General features: G+C 38.5%; 1 protein-coding gene across 1 annotated transcript in view; it reads left to right on the plus strand.

The window, feature by feature from the left end:
- Nucleotides 1–15670, plus strand: part of cul4b (cullin 4B) — a 15706-nt gene extending 36 nt beyond the window's left edge. Inside the window, exons 1-20 of the mRNA XM_084951048.1 lie at nucleotides 1–896; nucleotides 4583–4698; nucleotides 4788–4891; nucleotides 4977–5046; nucleotides 6411–6484; nucleotides 6574–6736; nucleotides 6956–7045; nucleotides 7700–7782; nucleotides 7866–7933; nucleotides 9228–9346; nucleotides 9437–9629; nucleotides 9710–9814; nucleotides 9898–10008; nucleotides 10120–10205; nucleotides 11762–11869; nucleotides 11958–12071; nucleotides 12163–12268; nucleotides 12363–12535; nucleotides 12620–12772; nucleotides 14535–15670. The exon at nucleotides 1–896 is cut by the window's left edge and continues 36 nt beyond it. Coding sequence (XP_084807174.1) covers nucleotides 431–896; nucleotides 4583–4698; nucleotides 4788–4891; nucleotides 4977–5046; nucleotides 6411–6484; nucleotides 6574–6736; nucleotides 6956–7045; nucleotides 7700–7782; nucleotides 7866–7933; nucleotides 9228–9346; nucleotides 9437–9629; nucleotides 9710–9814; nucleotides 9898–10008; nucleotides 10120–10205; nucleotides 11762–11869; nucleotides 11958–12071; nucleotides 12163–12268; nucleotides 12363–12535; nucleotides 12620–12772; nucleotides 14535–14630 — 2598 coding nt within the window. The 5' untranslated portion in view covers nucleotides 1–430 and the 3' untranslated portion in view covers nucleotides 14631–15670. The remainder of the gene's footprint in view (nucleotides 897–4582; nucleotides 4699–4787; nucleotides 4892–4976; nucleotides 5047–6410; nucleotides 6485–6573; nucleotides 6737–6955; nucleotides 7046–7699; nucleotides 7783–7865; nucleotides 7934–9227; nucleotides 9347–9436; nucleotides 9630–9709; nucleotides 9815–9897; nucleotides 10009–10119; nucleotides 10206–11761; nucleotides 11870–11957; nucleotides 12072–12162; nucleotides 12269–12362; nucleotides 12536–12619; nucleotides 12773–14534) is intronic.
- The last annotated feature ends 110 nt before the right edge of the window (nucleotides 15671–15780 follow it).

The raw sequence follows: 15780 nt of genomic DNA on the forward strand, positions 1-15780 counted from the left end.
CGGACTAGCTTTTCTGAGCGGATTTTTCCCGTGTTCGCCGACGGCTGTTTTCCTTCCATGTGAGCGTGTTCTCGTAGTTTCTGCGTTTATCCTGTAAATATTTTTCATTAACAGCCGCTTTCCTCAAACCGCTCACTCTCTGCACGACTTTACGACGCGCTTAGACAAGCGAGGCAAAAGAGGAAGCAATAGCCAACCATCTTTCGTCTCCTGCCAGCAATAACAAGACAGCGACGAGGCTAGGTTCAAGTGGAGCTTCTGTAGTTTGTGATTTATTGTCTGTTTTATGCAGGATAGAGGACTTGGGTTTAACCTCTCCGCGTTAAGGCAGATAAAAGCTCTCGGACGCTGAGCTTTTTCCCCCTCCCGGCGACCCTGGAAGTTTCCGATCAGAAGACTGACTGTTAAGAATTAGTATTCCCGTTTTTTCATGTTTCCAACAGGTTTATCTTCCCCTAATCCCCCACCACCGCCAACCCAGGAGGCTAGACCCGCGGCTACTGATGTCAAAACCGACAGCGGTAACATCACATCTACGAAAAAGAGGAAAATAAACGGCTCCGAGAGGGAAGACACTAGTGACACGATCTCCTCTTCGCCTCCAAAGACCCTGAATTCCTCCTCCTCCTCCTCTTCCTCTTCCTCTCCCACTCCGCTGCACATTCAGAAGAAGTTGAGGTTTGAGGATTCAGTGGATTTCATTGGACTCGATGTGAAAATGGCTGAGGAGGCTGCTGCTGCTGCTGCTTCGTGCTCCAATAACAAAAGCAAAGCCATTTTCCTGCCCGGCGGCGTGGGGCACCACGCAAACGGACTGACGAAAACTGCAGGATCCACCACCTTCTCCAACAGTAAACCCGGTGCTGCCAAGAAACTAGTCATCAAGAACTTCAGAGGTAGACACTGGTGGATGATGGGGTCCAAGCTCCAAAAAAGAAAGGGAAAAAAAACACACCTTAAACTTACAAATCCCTGCTATATCACAATGATATGGTCCCAGCTGGCCGACACATTTAACAGACTAGAGCTGATTTTAAACAGCTATCTTAGAGTTTAATGCTTAACAAAGATATCACAGGCTTTGGCAAACTTGGGAAAATGTGTATTTCCTTGATTAGTAATCCTGGTAACTATAAATAAGTTAAGAAGTCCCTTTGATTTTGCTAAATCAAACCACCTGTATAGATAGTTTAAACCTATAAATGGGTTTCACTTGCCCCTATCCAAAATCAGGAGCTAAAGTTAAAGCTGCCAGATCTTTAAATATGGCAGATTTCTGGTAAACATTGCTGCGAACTGACAGCAGCCATCCTCTCTTTCCAACAGCAGTACCTGCAGCATGGAGGGGTGAGTCTAAAGAGAGGAAAAGCATGTACTCCATTCCACTAAAATAATTAAATTGGCTTCTCTTTGTGGGGCAGTAACCGTCTGATCTGTTGGCCTGTTAAGTTGAACACTGGAGGACATTATCACTTGTTTAAGTAGAGGCCCATTTCCACTTACATACAAAAAAAAAGAGGACTTAGGTATGTGGACAGTCCACCAAATGACAGTTATTAATGATTGTAGGTGTAGCATGTTCTTTAACTGTTTTTTTTTTTTAAGTTTAATTTGCCTGAGCATAAAATACGTTTGTTTATAAAATGGCCAGGGAAAAAAAGTAATAGTAAACATTGACAGACTATTATTGCAGGGTTCAATGCCATCGATGGGCTGTAAAACAAGCTATGTTAGGCCAGCCTCAAGTCCATCTGGGCCACTGGTGGCGTTTCTATTAATAGATTCAAGTAAAGTATTAGATTTGAAATAAAACAGTCCACTTAAAGGCTGTACGGCCTTCTGGTATTTTGATATATTTACCATTAGGTTGAAGGTGTTGCTTTTCATCACAGAACAGTTGTTTGCAGTGGAGTGCCGTCTGTTCAACATGAGTGAAATAACAGCACTGACTTCTCACAGTCGTTGTTTTGAAATCCAAGAACATAAATCTTTTTTGTATTTTGTTTTCCAGAAGCTTTGGGTCTGATTATTCTTTAAAGACATCAGGAGCCAAGCAGTTTTTGTCCTCGGGCCATATTTTCCCTATGCGTGCAGTACCGTCATGTATGATAGGGGTCTTTGTTAAAATATCGATTAGTCTTTCATCAGACCGCTTGTGTGGATAGCTTGAACTAAAAGTGAACATTAAATTGACCTTAGGAGTTATTATCTCGAAATCTTGACTTACTGGATGAAACTAAGTTGAGAATTTTAAAGAACCCAATTCAAATTTTGAAATGATAACCTGGAAGTGTGGCTTATTGATCCCTAACATAACAATGTTTTTTAGACAGTGGTTTTTTAGACACAGAGACAAGCTTACTATACTTGTCTATACTTAGGTGTATTCGATTATATGGGTTTACACTTAGTCAAAACTAGGTGTAAATACATTCAAAATTTCTGTGTAATTGACTAATTCAAGATTTTGTCCTTAAAAAAAAAAGCAAACAAAAAAAATCTGCTCTTTGCTAATATGGTCAACACATGCAGCTGTTTAGTGAGACTGGGATGCCCACTTAGCTGTAAGTCAAGTGTTTTGGTCTGAACTCATAGAATTTTACCCCTGGCAAATAATCTAATAACATATATATATATATATATATATATATATATATATATATATATATATATATATATATATATATATATATATTTATTTTTTTATTTTTATTTTTATTTTTTTAAAACAGACTAAAACAAACACTGAAAATTAACTAAAACTAAACGTTCTCAAATAATAATAATGGCATAAGGTCAAGCAAAGTGGCTCTGGAAACTAACCGAGCTTTAAAAAAAATTTAAAATGAAAATTCAAGATGGAATAAAAAGTAATAATAAATTAATAAAAAGAATACAACACTGTAATAGCTCTGGTTGTCACCCCTTGATGATCTTTTCTAAGCCAGGAAAAACCCTGAAATCTGGGCTGCAGCACGCGTAGCAGAGTATCAGTTAATTGTATTTTATTGTTGCAGTCTTCAGGCTCAGCCCACACTGGATTACAAGACACCAATAAGTAACCAGTGTTAGAGTAGCATCCTACCTTACACGTGTTAAACAAATAATTCAAGCTGTAGAAACAAAGGCAGCGAGTTTTAACCAAGACAAATATCAAATAAATAAATATTGTTCTTTTTTATTTTATTCAGTTTTTTATTACAGACAGTGATGGTGAGGCAACTAAATTATCAGATACATTGCTGGAAAGTTTTTTTTTTTAAAAACTACCCATTTTGTATATATGGAATATATTTGTGTATATATATATTAGTAAACATATTTACTCTGTAAACACTGCTTCAGCCCTATAAACTGTAAACTGCGTTATTGATTGCCCACCCCAACCCATTTTTCTTCCATGAGAACAAAGAAATCTTCACTTTAAAGATACCTGATCTGAAGTCTTTAGGTTTGACATTTTGTTGGTGCAAATGTGTGTCACAGACCTGATGATGCAATATTTCACAGAGTATTAGTAAAATGAGAAAAACTGAGGTGCAGTTTTTTTTAATACACTAAAATTCATATTGTGGTTTTAGCTTGTATGGTACAGTTATTATAGATGGCCAACAATGAGTAAATGAAGACTGGGACCGGGTGTAATATGTGGAAAAAAACAGATTAATACTGTGATAAATACTTAAACCATCTTTGACTTTAAGGTGACCAGACAAAAACACAAGCACAGCAAATCAAACCACAGAGTTAAAAAAAAAAAAAAGAAGATTTAAGAAGTTTAAACTGTGAGAATCTTGCACAAACATTTAAAAAAGCATATTGCAAAGAAGTTTTGGACAATTCTTTTTTTTCTTTTTTTAAAGTGCTCTCATGGGATGTCTTATATATTTATAAGACAGAAATGAGAGAATCAAGAGAAAATGTTAAAAGGAGTATTGCAGTGTGGTCTCAGCAAAACGTGAAAAAGTCTGTTAGTGTTTATGAACATGAACTGTAACATTTATTTAAATAAGAGGTACTCCTCATTTTAGCAACATGTACGTTACAAAGTGGGGTTCGTATCACCGTGGCAACCTCGGTATTTTGACCCAAAACGAAACCAGATTGTTTTCATAATGATAACGTTCTTTAAATGTATATTAAAATTGATCCGTAAAAATGTGTGCAACTTGAGCTGAGCAGAGTGAATCATTCTCCAAAACAAGAGTGGAAAAATGGTAATTTTGCTTACATGGACTTAAATCAGTACATTAGAGACCACATGCAGAAGGACATAGAAACAAGAGAGGGACATCTGTGTTGAGGAACCCAAATTTGGTTGTGACTTGTTTCACAAATGAGTTTATCTTTCTTGGTTGGTAAATGCATTTTTCTCTCACCAATGAAAATTCTGGAATTTAATTAATTCTAGTTAACTGGGATTTTACCAAAAATAAGTTGCATTCAGTCTAAAAAGTTATCACATACGTATTCACTTGCATTTAGACAGACTGATTATGCCTACTCATAATAGATTATGCCTACTCATAATCTGAGTATGAGTGAGACTGGTAACACAGTTCTGTTTTTGTTTTTCTCACAGAAAAGCCCAAATTGCCCGAGAACTACACGCAGGAGACCTGGCAGAAACTGAAGGAGGCGGTGGAGGCCATACAGAACAGCACGTCAATCAAATACAATCTAGAGGAGCTCTACCAGGTATCCGGACAGACCCGCTGAATTCCCCCATCTGCAAACAGCAACTGTGCCGTTATTATTATTCCGACAGCTCTGTTTTCTCCCCTCAGGCTGTGGAAAACCTCTGCTTCCATAAGATCTCTGCCAAGTTGTACAAACAGCTGAGGGCCGTGTGTGAAGACCACATCAAGGCACAAATCGATCAGTTCAGAGAATATCCTTTCACGGTCTCGCTCGCTGAATCGCATAGAGAAGATGTTGTTATTTTGTGTCCACTGTTGCCTTAACTTTGTTCTCACGGATGCCCTGGACAGCGTGCTTTTCCTGAAGAAAATTGACAAGTGCTGGCAAGATCACTGTAGACAAATGGTATGTTTTATACTGTTAAAAACTGTTAAACATAGCAATTTTTTAAAACTGATTTATAATAGAGTTGGTCGGGGGGCTTGTGAATGAAATATTATAAACAGAGACAAACTATTCTGGCTCTTACATTCCAAGTAGTGCAACTCAAATGCATCTGTCATTAGTCACCCCCCCCCCACTCCGGCCCTGTAAATGGACTGTTTTGCAAATATCACTATCTTGGGTTTTGTATGAGGTTAGTTGTGCAATGCCTGCAAGCAGCCAGTCCAGCAGAGTGAAAAACACTAGAGGAGATGGAAATTTACAACATTACTATAGAATATCTCAAGTCTGCTACCTACGCTAGTGTTTAAAGTTGAATCGCTACAGGGCATCCAGCTTGCTGGCACAGTAACGGTTCTTAATCACACACTTGTATAATAAAGAAGCTGTTTAAGTGAAAGTGATCAGGTATCGAAGGAAGTGGGTTCTGAAAACTAGCATAACAAGCATATGAAACTGCAATAATAGTAGGCAATTTACATACAGCAGTATGGAGCAGATGCATCTGTGTTAACCAGAGTATTTGACAGCGAAGAGAGAGAAACAAATGTAATGTAAAAAATTAGAATTTTCTTATAATGCCACCACACAACAGACCATCCAGCCCATAATCATAGTTTTGACATTTCGGGTAGTCAGCAGCAGTTAACCTATGTGTTATCCATAAATTTACTATTTGCAGGTTATCAAATCCTTCCACTAACACTAATACCACAATACATTACTCTTACTGCCTCTACAGCACTCTTACTACTCTAAACAGTAAGGATGCACAGACCCACTTTTTAGTTTTACTGGCCCAAGGTTGTAATACCGTATTTTATTGCTCAAAGGATTTTATATTGATTGAAATTCAATCAGTGAGTTACTAACTGAACAACATATACATTTATTTGAGTATTTATCCTGAGCCAAGTTATGTTTGTCTCATATGTGTGTCTTAAACTTGCTGCCTATGAGTTATCAATTTGATTTGCTGTTCTCTGGTTCAGAATGAGCCTCTGGGGACAGACTATGCGCAAAAGCAACATTAGTCTGCTTACAGCTAAGGCAATGAGTATAGAAATATGTGCACATCCTGATTTCTGACTGATTTCTTCGCATCCTAAACAACACATGGATATTCAGGGAATTAAAATTCCCCCAAACTGAAAAAGCTAACGATCTGTTCTCTGTCTTAAAGTGATTTCTGTTCCATTTCTTAACGTTTTAACCACCAAAAAATGAAGCTGCAACATCTGAGAACCTTTAAACTTCATATGTAAGATTGGAGGAGGTCATCTGAACATTGAAAGCGTGATTAATTGTGTATCTTTGTTCCACAGATCATGATTAGGAGTATATTCCTGTTTTTGGATCGCACCTACGTTTTACAGAATTCCATGCTGCCATCGATTTGGTGAGTGATCAGCCATGTTGTGGTTTTAGCTTCGTACTCGGGCTGATTTCTGTTTTATTGTATGGTGAACGGGTTGTTGTGGTCTTCAGGGACATGGGTCTGGAGCTGTTCCGGTTCTACATCATCAGCGATCTGAAGGTTCAGAGCAAAACCATAGACGGGATTCTGCTGCTCATTGAGAGGGAGCGAAACGGAGAGGCGATAGACCGCAGTCTGCTGAGGAGCCTGCTGAGCATGCTCTCTGACCTTCAGGTAATAGGGCAACTCTTCAAATAATAATCCAGATATTAAGTAGTGACGGTCTAAATGTGTTTTTGAAGGCACAGATTGTTTGGATTTCCTCCGTTTATTTGAACCACAACAAAAGTGTGTTGTTTGCATGGCTCGCCTGCACACGGGTGTGATAAAGTGTCTGTTTCCTGTTGTCAAAGATTTTTAATGAAACCTGTGTTCTGTCGGCCTCCTTGGCAGATTTATCAAGAGTCCTTTGAGCAACGCTTTCTGGAGGAAACTAATCGACTGTACGCTGCAGAGGGACAGAGGCTGATGCAGGAGAGAGAGGTGATTTTATATAACCTCATACTCGGAACACATTCTTTTTATTTTGTCGTCTGTTATCCACGATTCATTGATCAGCTGACTAAACCGATTGTTAAAGTCATTAGTTTAGTAACCCATGAAAAATCCTTGGCAGCTGTTCTTAGAATTCCTGTTAATTACTTCTAACAGAACATCCAACCATTCTCTGGGTTTGTCTTGTCAGATGTGAGGATTTGAAGCTTTTTTGTCACATTTGGTTCTTCTAAGGAATAAATAAGTAACTAATGCCTCAGAAAGGATTCAATATTTTTTGATGTTGTTAGAAATTTTACAAAAAGCCAACCATTTAACCACATGCGGAAATTCATTATAGAAGGAACACAGATGTAGCCACTGAACTAAGCATTAGTAAAGCGGAAAGCAGGTCTGGCACAGTAAACGTGTTTTGAGTGAAGCTTTTAGCTCAGCAAAAAAAACATTTGCCTGGTTGAAGCAGAAAGTATATAAAACATTCACTTTGCAACTGGAAGCTTAGTTTATGTGGATTTTTTGTTGTTGTTTTTTATACAAAAAAAAACTTTTTATGATGTTATGTAATCTTTTGATGGGTAGTTTTCATCTGCATTACAGAAAAAGCATTAAAAGCTGTGGTGTGAATGTAAATGTGTTTCTTAGGTACCAGAATATCTCCATCATGTCAACAAGCGCTTGGAGGAGGAGGCTGACAGAGTAATCACGTACCTAGACCAGAGCACACAGTGAGTGTCGGACTGAAGCGTTCACTTAGCAAATAAACGGTGACAGAGATTGATGCGTAACCTGAGCTTTTTCCTCCTCTCAGAAAACCGCTCATCGCTGCTGTGGAGAAGCAGCTGCTTGGTGAACATCTCACGGCAACTCTGCAAAAAGGTAAACACTTGATATAAACGTTCACTATATAATAATAAATTATTGTAAAACAAATGAGGGTTTAGCTTATTAAATGTACCTTTTTCTCATTGTTACAACATATTTTAAATTATGGCAATTTCTTAACAAGATTTTCTCTTCATTGTGTCTGATTTAAGACATTTTTAGTTTCATATAATGTTGCATTAGTCTTTTTGTTTTTATGTTGTTTATATGAGTAGTAGTTCTCAAACTTGGACCAGTTCTAGGTCCTAAAAGGCTGTTGGAATATAAAGACAGCCTTTTAGCTCACAATATTTGTCAAATTTAAATTTAAATCAATTACATGGGTAACAGACAGTAATTTCCATTGTGAAGAATTTGAATTAAAGTCAATGAACAACAAGGTTTACAAAAGAGCAGGCAAATCTTAAGTCCTCATTAAGGCAGATATTTAGTGACCTGTAATTTTTATAAATGCAAAAACCAGAGTTTTTTGTTTAAGTCTCTTTGTCTTTCACCGCTTTGTATAGAAAGAGAGACCTATTGTAACTGTGTGCAGTGATTGTGATGCCATGGCTTCGATATGGTAGCTTCAAAAATGGGTACCAGGTCTATGACCACTCTGACTAATCAGTCAGTGTCTTCAAAACAACGTTTGTGCATCTAGATGGCAACAGGACTATCAGTATGCAACTGAATAGAGTCAAGTTAGCAATTGCATGCAATCTGCTTGTGATAATACAGTGATGAACTGTGATAAGTTAAGAGGGAAAAAACCAAATCTGCTGTTGTCTACATACAAAGAAAATCATATTCACTACTTACATTCAGAGTTTAGCCAGAACATCATGAATTTAAAATAAAAATTCAAAAATTCCTTAACAAATAGTTCTCTAGTTACTGCAGGATGGCAGTTTAAATGCAGAATGACATCAGTGCCGAGTAACTTTGATGCGGAATTCTGGGAATATAACCAGAATGCAACCAGTTAAGTCGAGTCCTCTATTGCAAAGAGATGGACCTCAAGCGATTTTCACTCATCTGCGCAGACTGACTGATATTGATTGCAACATGTTTGCAATCTGCATGAAAAATTAGACTGCAGTTATTTGTAAACCTTTCAATCAGTCTGAGAGTGATTGCAATGAATCCAGTCGGTGGGAATGAAATTAAAGTCAACCTGCTGTCCTAGTTTTTTTTTACTCTTAGTGAAGCATAAGTGACTGTTCTGGAAGTACCTGATATGTGACTGTCTTGTCTGCACCTCATACTGAGTCTTGATTGACCTCTAACTGTTATTTGAAACTTTCAGGTCTGACCAACCTGCTGGATGAGAACAGAATTCAGGATCTGTCTCTCCTCTATCAGCTCTTCAGTCGAGTGCGTGGTGGTGTTCACGTGCTCCTGCAGCACTGGATAGAATACATAAAGGTATGGCAGCTTTTAAATGAAAGACTGAAGAGAAGACAGAATCAATGAACTGTTTTAATTGTTTTTAATGTCTTGAAAATACAAATTCAGGCTTTTGGAAGCACGATCGTAATCAATCCGGAAAAAGACAAAACCATGGTGCAGGAGTTGCTGGACTTTAAAGATAAAGTGGATCTAATCATCGACGTGTGTTTCATGAAGAATGAGAAATTTGTTAATGCCATGAAGGAAGCTTTTGAAACATTCATCAACAAACGGCCAAATAAACCTGCAGAGCTCATAGGTCTGTAACTAAGCATGTTCCCCATTCATAACTGCCACACAGTGAAGAGAAAAATAACAATAATCAACATTTCTCTATAGCAAAACATGTGGATTCAAAGCTGAGGGCAGGAAACAAAGAGGCCACGGATGAAGAGCTGGAGAAGATGCTGGATAAGATCATGATTATCTTTAGATTCATCTATGGTAATGTTTACTGTAACATTTGTGTAAGTACAGTACTTTGTCCTTTGTGCGGCCTTTATTGTCAGACTTTGATGTCCCTGCAGGAAAAGATGTTTTCGAGGCGTTTTACAAAAAGGACCTGGCTAAGAGGTTGCTGGTTGGAAAAAGTGCTTCTGTTGATGCTGAAAAATCAATGCTGTCAAAGCTTAAACACGGTCAGTTTTCATACCTTAGTGCCATTTCTTAGCACGTGTACACACAGGCACTACATGATGGAATCCTGACAGTGACTGATTGAACTTTGACTCACAACATTTGTTTTTCAGAATGTGGAGCAGCGTTCACCAGCAAGTTGGAGGGGATGTTCAAGGACATGGAGCTTTCTAAGGACATCATGGTGCAGTTCAAACAGGTAACACTTTGCCTACATAAATAGGCAAATATGACGTTATGGAAAAGGTTTTGTTCACACATATTGAAGCATTACATGGTGAAAAACAAATCTTTTCATTGAAGTTTTATCAAAAAGAAAAAAATTGCCGACAATGCAACCAAAGTGTTAGCCTACCTTTGCTTTCCCTGAGGGCTTGAAATATAGACATTGTAAATCAAAAAGATGTAATTCATCTGTCAGCATAACATAAAACCTGGGGCACATTCAGTCTGGGAATAGTGTCTGGTGGTTTGCACCAGTTCTCCAGTTAAACAACGTGTTTCATAGAAGGGGTATGAGACAGAAGGCAGCTGGCTTAATGTACGTTTTGTTTTGTGGGTGCGTCAGAAAGACAACCACCAACTACAGTCAGGACGGATGTGCATATAAACTCTGACGTATTAAAATGCAGACAACAAACTTTCCCTGCTATTGGTGCAGAATTAATACATAAGGCGCACTGAATTATACTGTCATTTTTTTGAGAAAATGAAAGTATTTTAAGTGCGCCTTATACTCCAAAAAAATACGATGTATGCATTACAGCGCAAAGAGGGGGAAAAAACACACTAGTATGAGAATTCATGTCTAAAAATAGCAGCAATATTATCTTTTGTTAACAGTAGCAGCAGTGTAGTTGCTTATGTCAAAAACTGTCATCATTCAGCTGATGACTACAAGAATTGGATGATTGTATTTGCACCACAACAAGGACTAACATGACAAACTCATAAAAACACAGATGCCTTACTGACGAGGCAAAGAGTTGCGGTGTCTGAATAATGTGACCCCAGCTGTACATTTGTCTGACATGAGATTCTTCTCCTGCTGCAGGTTTTATTACTTTATTTATAGAAACAGGAACTTCTTTAGCATTACATGCTTGGATTTTATTGTAATTTGTTGGGACATTCACTTGTAGGGAGCCACACAGCTTGAAACTAGACACAAGATGTTTGTATAAATTTTGTTGGAGTGGATGAAAACACACACTAACTATGTGCGTGACAGAGTCACTGGCCTCAGTCTGTAGCTGTTGGTGTTAAATTGCTGTTACGATACAGTTACTCAAACATAGCTTAGGTTAATTTTTTTTCTCTCTACACACGAAAAAGGCAAAAACTCCTGTATGTATAAAGATGAATAAAAACTAAAAGTATTAATATTAAAGTATTGCAAAGTATCTGACATACATAAAGGAAACAGAGCGGGAGGATGATAAACACAAATAGAGCCATTTATAATAGAAGTATCTCTGTGATACCTGGTTACTAAAATAGCTCTGTAAACGAGGGTTTGGTGAAATTAGTTTCCAGTGTTGTAAAATTCAGTTTCTTCATATAATTACAGTCTAGGTTGATTTTATGTCTTCAGACTTGTGTAATTACAATAAAACTGAAAGGGTGGACCCTCACCAACACTGCCTGTTTTCAGTCTAAAATCCTGCTAATGGATTCAGTTTCCTGCTAGTTTCAGTTTACTAAGATTAAAACTTCTTTGTGGGTAGATAAACTCATGTCTTTGTATTTCTGTAGTATATGCAGTGCCAAAACATTCCCGGCAATATCGAGCTGACAGTGAATATCCTCACTATGGGCTACTGGCCAACGTACGTCCCTATGGAAGTGCACCTGCCACCTGAGGTTAGTCCTGAGCAAATACTGAGGGTTGATTTTGTACTTTTCAATATGACGAGCATCGCTTTGTAACACCTCTCTTATCTTTGTCCAGATGGTGCGACTGCAGGAGATCTTCAAGACTTTCTACCTGGGCAAACACAGTGGCAGGAAGCTGCAGTGGCAGTCGACGTTAGGCCACTGTGTCTTAAAAGCTGAATTTAAAGAGGTTTGAACTCTTTTCTAAGAATGACCTTGTGTGTTTTGCTCACTCAGTGAGCCAAGTTTAATGCTAATTGTCTTGATGTTTCTTGCAAAAGGGCAAGAAGGAGCTGCAGGTGTCACTTTTCCAAACCCTTGTCTTACTGATGTTTAATGAGGGAGAGGAGTTCACCCTGGAAGAGATCAAAGTGGCAACAGGAATAGGTTTGTATTAACACATTAAAGAACTTTTTTCATGAAGAAATGGCATCCTCTATTTTTTTTTCCCAGCCACACTGATCTTTGGGCCTTTCCACAGAGGACAGTGAGCTACGGCGGACTCTTCAGTCACTTGCATGTGGTAAAGCACGTGTCCTCACCAAAATCCCAAAAAGCAAAGATGTAGAAGATGGGGACAAGTTTTCCTGCAATGACGACTTCAAACACAAGCTGTTCAGGATCAAAATAAACCAGATCCAGATGAAAGAAACAGTATGTTTGCTCTTACCGTATTTTTCAGCCTAAATTATCTTTCAAGGATCGGAAAATTATTTTTAACTTGCCTCTTTTACTCAGGTGGAGGAGCAAGCCAGCACCACAGAAAGAGTCTTTCAGGATCGTCAGTACCAGATCGATGCTGCCATTGTGCGGATCATGAAGATGAGGAAGACTCTGACCCATAATCTTTTGATGTCTGAAGTGTACAGTCAGCTGAAGTTCCCTGTCAAGGTGATAATCACAACTGATTTTCTGTTTTGTTTTTCTTGTTTTTTTTTTCTTTTTACCACTCGGTCGTAAAAGCTGATGGAGAATGCCATCACCAGGCGCGGACACCAAAGTTTGTGTGTATCTACGACCTTGACCTCAGGTCAAGTTTTCTGAAAATCTTGTGAATGCAATAACTTGAGAACGTAGGATTTTAAAATTGATACCATAGGTGTAACTACTACAAGTCTCAGATGAATTTGAATCTCAGTGACCTCGAACTGAAGGTCTAGTTTTCTGAAAATCTTGTAAATGCAATAACTTGAAAACAAGCCAATTTTAAGTTGATAGGTGTGTCCACTAGGAGGCTGAAATAGCACTGGTAGTTGCCAGTATTTTTAATATACAGAAGGACTACACTGGGTTTAATGCATGATCTAGTAGTAGAAATAATGAGAGGTGAATGTAGCTTTTGAAACCTTCCAAGCTGTGGGGCTTCCTACATGTGAATATTGTATTGGGTATTCACTACTTTCACTTACCATTTCAGTCCCTCTCCTTTTTCGTCTACTTTCAGTCCTCCAGTAAAGGAAGTTTCTTTCATTTGCTGGACAGACCCCCGCTCTTCCACAGTCGACAATTTCAGCTAAACTAGATCTAACCAAAAAAAACCCCACTAGGACTTGGCCAGACAGCAGTGAGGCTTCGGCGTGACAGATTGCTAATTTGGTTTAAAAGTTTGCTTGGACATGATAGGGGGTGACTTCAGTGTTTACCACAAAGAGGAAGGAGTGGGGAAAAATAGTCAGAGATCAAGAAGCCAAAATGAGAAGCCGAGATAGTGGCTGCATTGAAAGTTTCACTTCACGGCAAAGAAGTTCTTTGTATTTTAACACGTTCGCTTTTTGTTTGTTTATCTACAAGGCTGTAAATCTGTTTTTAATGCTGAAAAGTTGGGCATTTTAAGATTTGACTCTATAGGAATTGACTTGCTTTGGGTGCCAGCCTCAGGTGACCACTAGAGGAACTGTACAGTCTGGAATTTCCATGGTTGTTTTTTTGTTTGTTTTGTTTTTTTAAAGAAGCAGCTATGCCACAAACAAGAGTGTCAAGAGACCAGTTGTCTCACATGTTTTTGATCCTGCTAAAACATGTAGATAATGGTCTCCATAGCTCTATGTGGGATGTTAGACACTGCTGTTACGCTGTGTTGACCAAATTTAGAATATGACTCTTAGGGGATCAGGGTTTTAAACTTTGGCAGTGTTTAATATCAGCATCCTCCAGTCGCAGGGGTCCCCAATCCCAGTCCACGAGGGCCCGTGTCCCTGCAGGTTTTAGATCTCACCCTGGGTCAACACACCTGGATCACATGATTAGTTCATTACCAGGCCTCTGGAGAATTTCAAGACATGTTGAGAAGGTAATTTCTCCATTTAAATCAGCTGTGATGGATCAAGGACACATCTAAAACCTGCAGGGACACCGGCCCTCGTGGACTGGGGACCCCTGCTCCAGTGTAACAGCATGTATCAAATAGGGGGGGAAACTAACATAAAAACCTATAAAAGGGTCACCTTTACGCAGGCCTAGAGGAAAAGGAGAAGGTGTTTTAATTTACTTTTTATTTTATGATAAATTTTGGGAAGACAAGCATGAATCTGCCTTTTCACTTCTTTTTTTTAAATTTTTTTTTATATATATATCACACCTCAAAATATAGCTTGAAATGCTGGCATGTTTTTCATGTTTTAACTTGTGCCTCCTGTCTGTCCTCTCCTCTCAGCCTGCTGACTTGAAAAAGAGGATAGAGTCTCTTATTGACAGGGACTACATGGAGCGTGACAAGGAGAACTCCAACCAGTACAACTATGTGGCTTAGATGAAAGAAAGGTGGATGCAGGTGGTCCAGTCAGGATGAAAGCCGTTCTGAGTGCTCGGTCTCTTAAATCGTCTGCTCCAGTGGATGTTATCCATCATCATCTTCAACCCAGCGACCGACAACTGAATGGCTATAGCTCCACAGGGTTTTTCGTCAGGGGTCTTGTGATCCTGTGGACTGCATGCCTATTGAAAAGAGAATATTGTCCATATTTGTCAGTGCCTCTGAGAGAGCTGGGACAAAGAAGACACACAGATATTGTTCAGTTTGCTCTTTTTTTTTTTTAATGGAGAGGAAAAGTATTTATTTTCAAACTTAGATTTTTCTTTGTCCATGGTTTGAATCAATATGCTCTTTGTTATCAAGTCACTATTTTTTTTTTCTTCCTTTTTGTTCATCCAGTATCCCAGGCAAATGCTAACACACCTAACAATGCTCTAAATGTACCACATGTTTGAGAGAGAAAAAAGGATAAAAATTAAACTGATGCTTGTTTCTTCTGTCAGTGTCAAAAGTGGGACTAACATTTAAAGTAAGGAACTGGTAATTTTGGGAATTTCTGTGGCAAATGTGTGATCCTGCATCAGCAAAGTTTTACAGTTTCAAGGCCATGTAGCCCAATGATATAGCTATGTTTGTAATCACACAAAATGTGCCAAAATGGAGCACTTCTTGTTGTTATAGGCTATAATGAAGCTGCTAAGGCAGCCCACTTGTATAAGTAAACACATTTAAGTTTCTCTTTTGCTTTTTCTTTGAAGGTCATTTTTGTACATGCACCACAAAGCATTTTAAATAATCTGACATGGCAGTCCACTTTGTGTTAGGTTTTTGATGACCCTTAGTAAAAGCACAATACGATGAGAGTCCACATTCAATGTCATTACTTACACACTTTTTTTTCTTAAGTCTCCCTATGAGGCTTACTGAAAAGTGGATGGAAAATGCCTCAACATATGAGGCAGACAATGATTGATCAGATATGCCGTTGTTTGTATGAGTCTGTTAGATTTCTTCAGATTAAAATAACTGTTTCAGTGGGTTATGTCATGTTCAATCACTGGTTTTCAAACACGTGTAATTATATTTAGGGTGACCAGATCCCAACTATTTCAGCGTATGACTATGAGACTGGGTACTAAAGCTGGAA

The sequence above is a fragment of the Perissodus microlepis genome, chromosome 2 (assembly GCF_051167445.1).
Source record: "Perissodus microlepis isolate ML-2025 ecotype Zambia chromosome 2, ASM5116744v1, whole genome shotgun sequence".
Taxonomy (NCBI): domain Eukaryota; kingdom Metazoa; phylum Chordata; class Actinopteri; order Cichliformes; family Cichlidae; genus Perissodus; species Perissodus microlepis.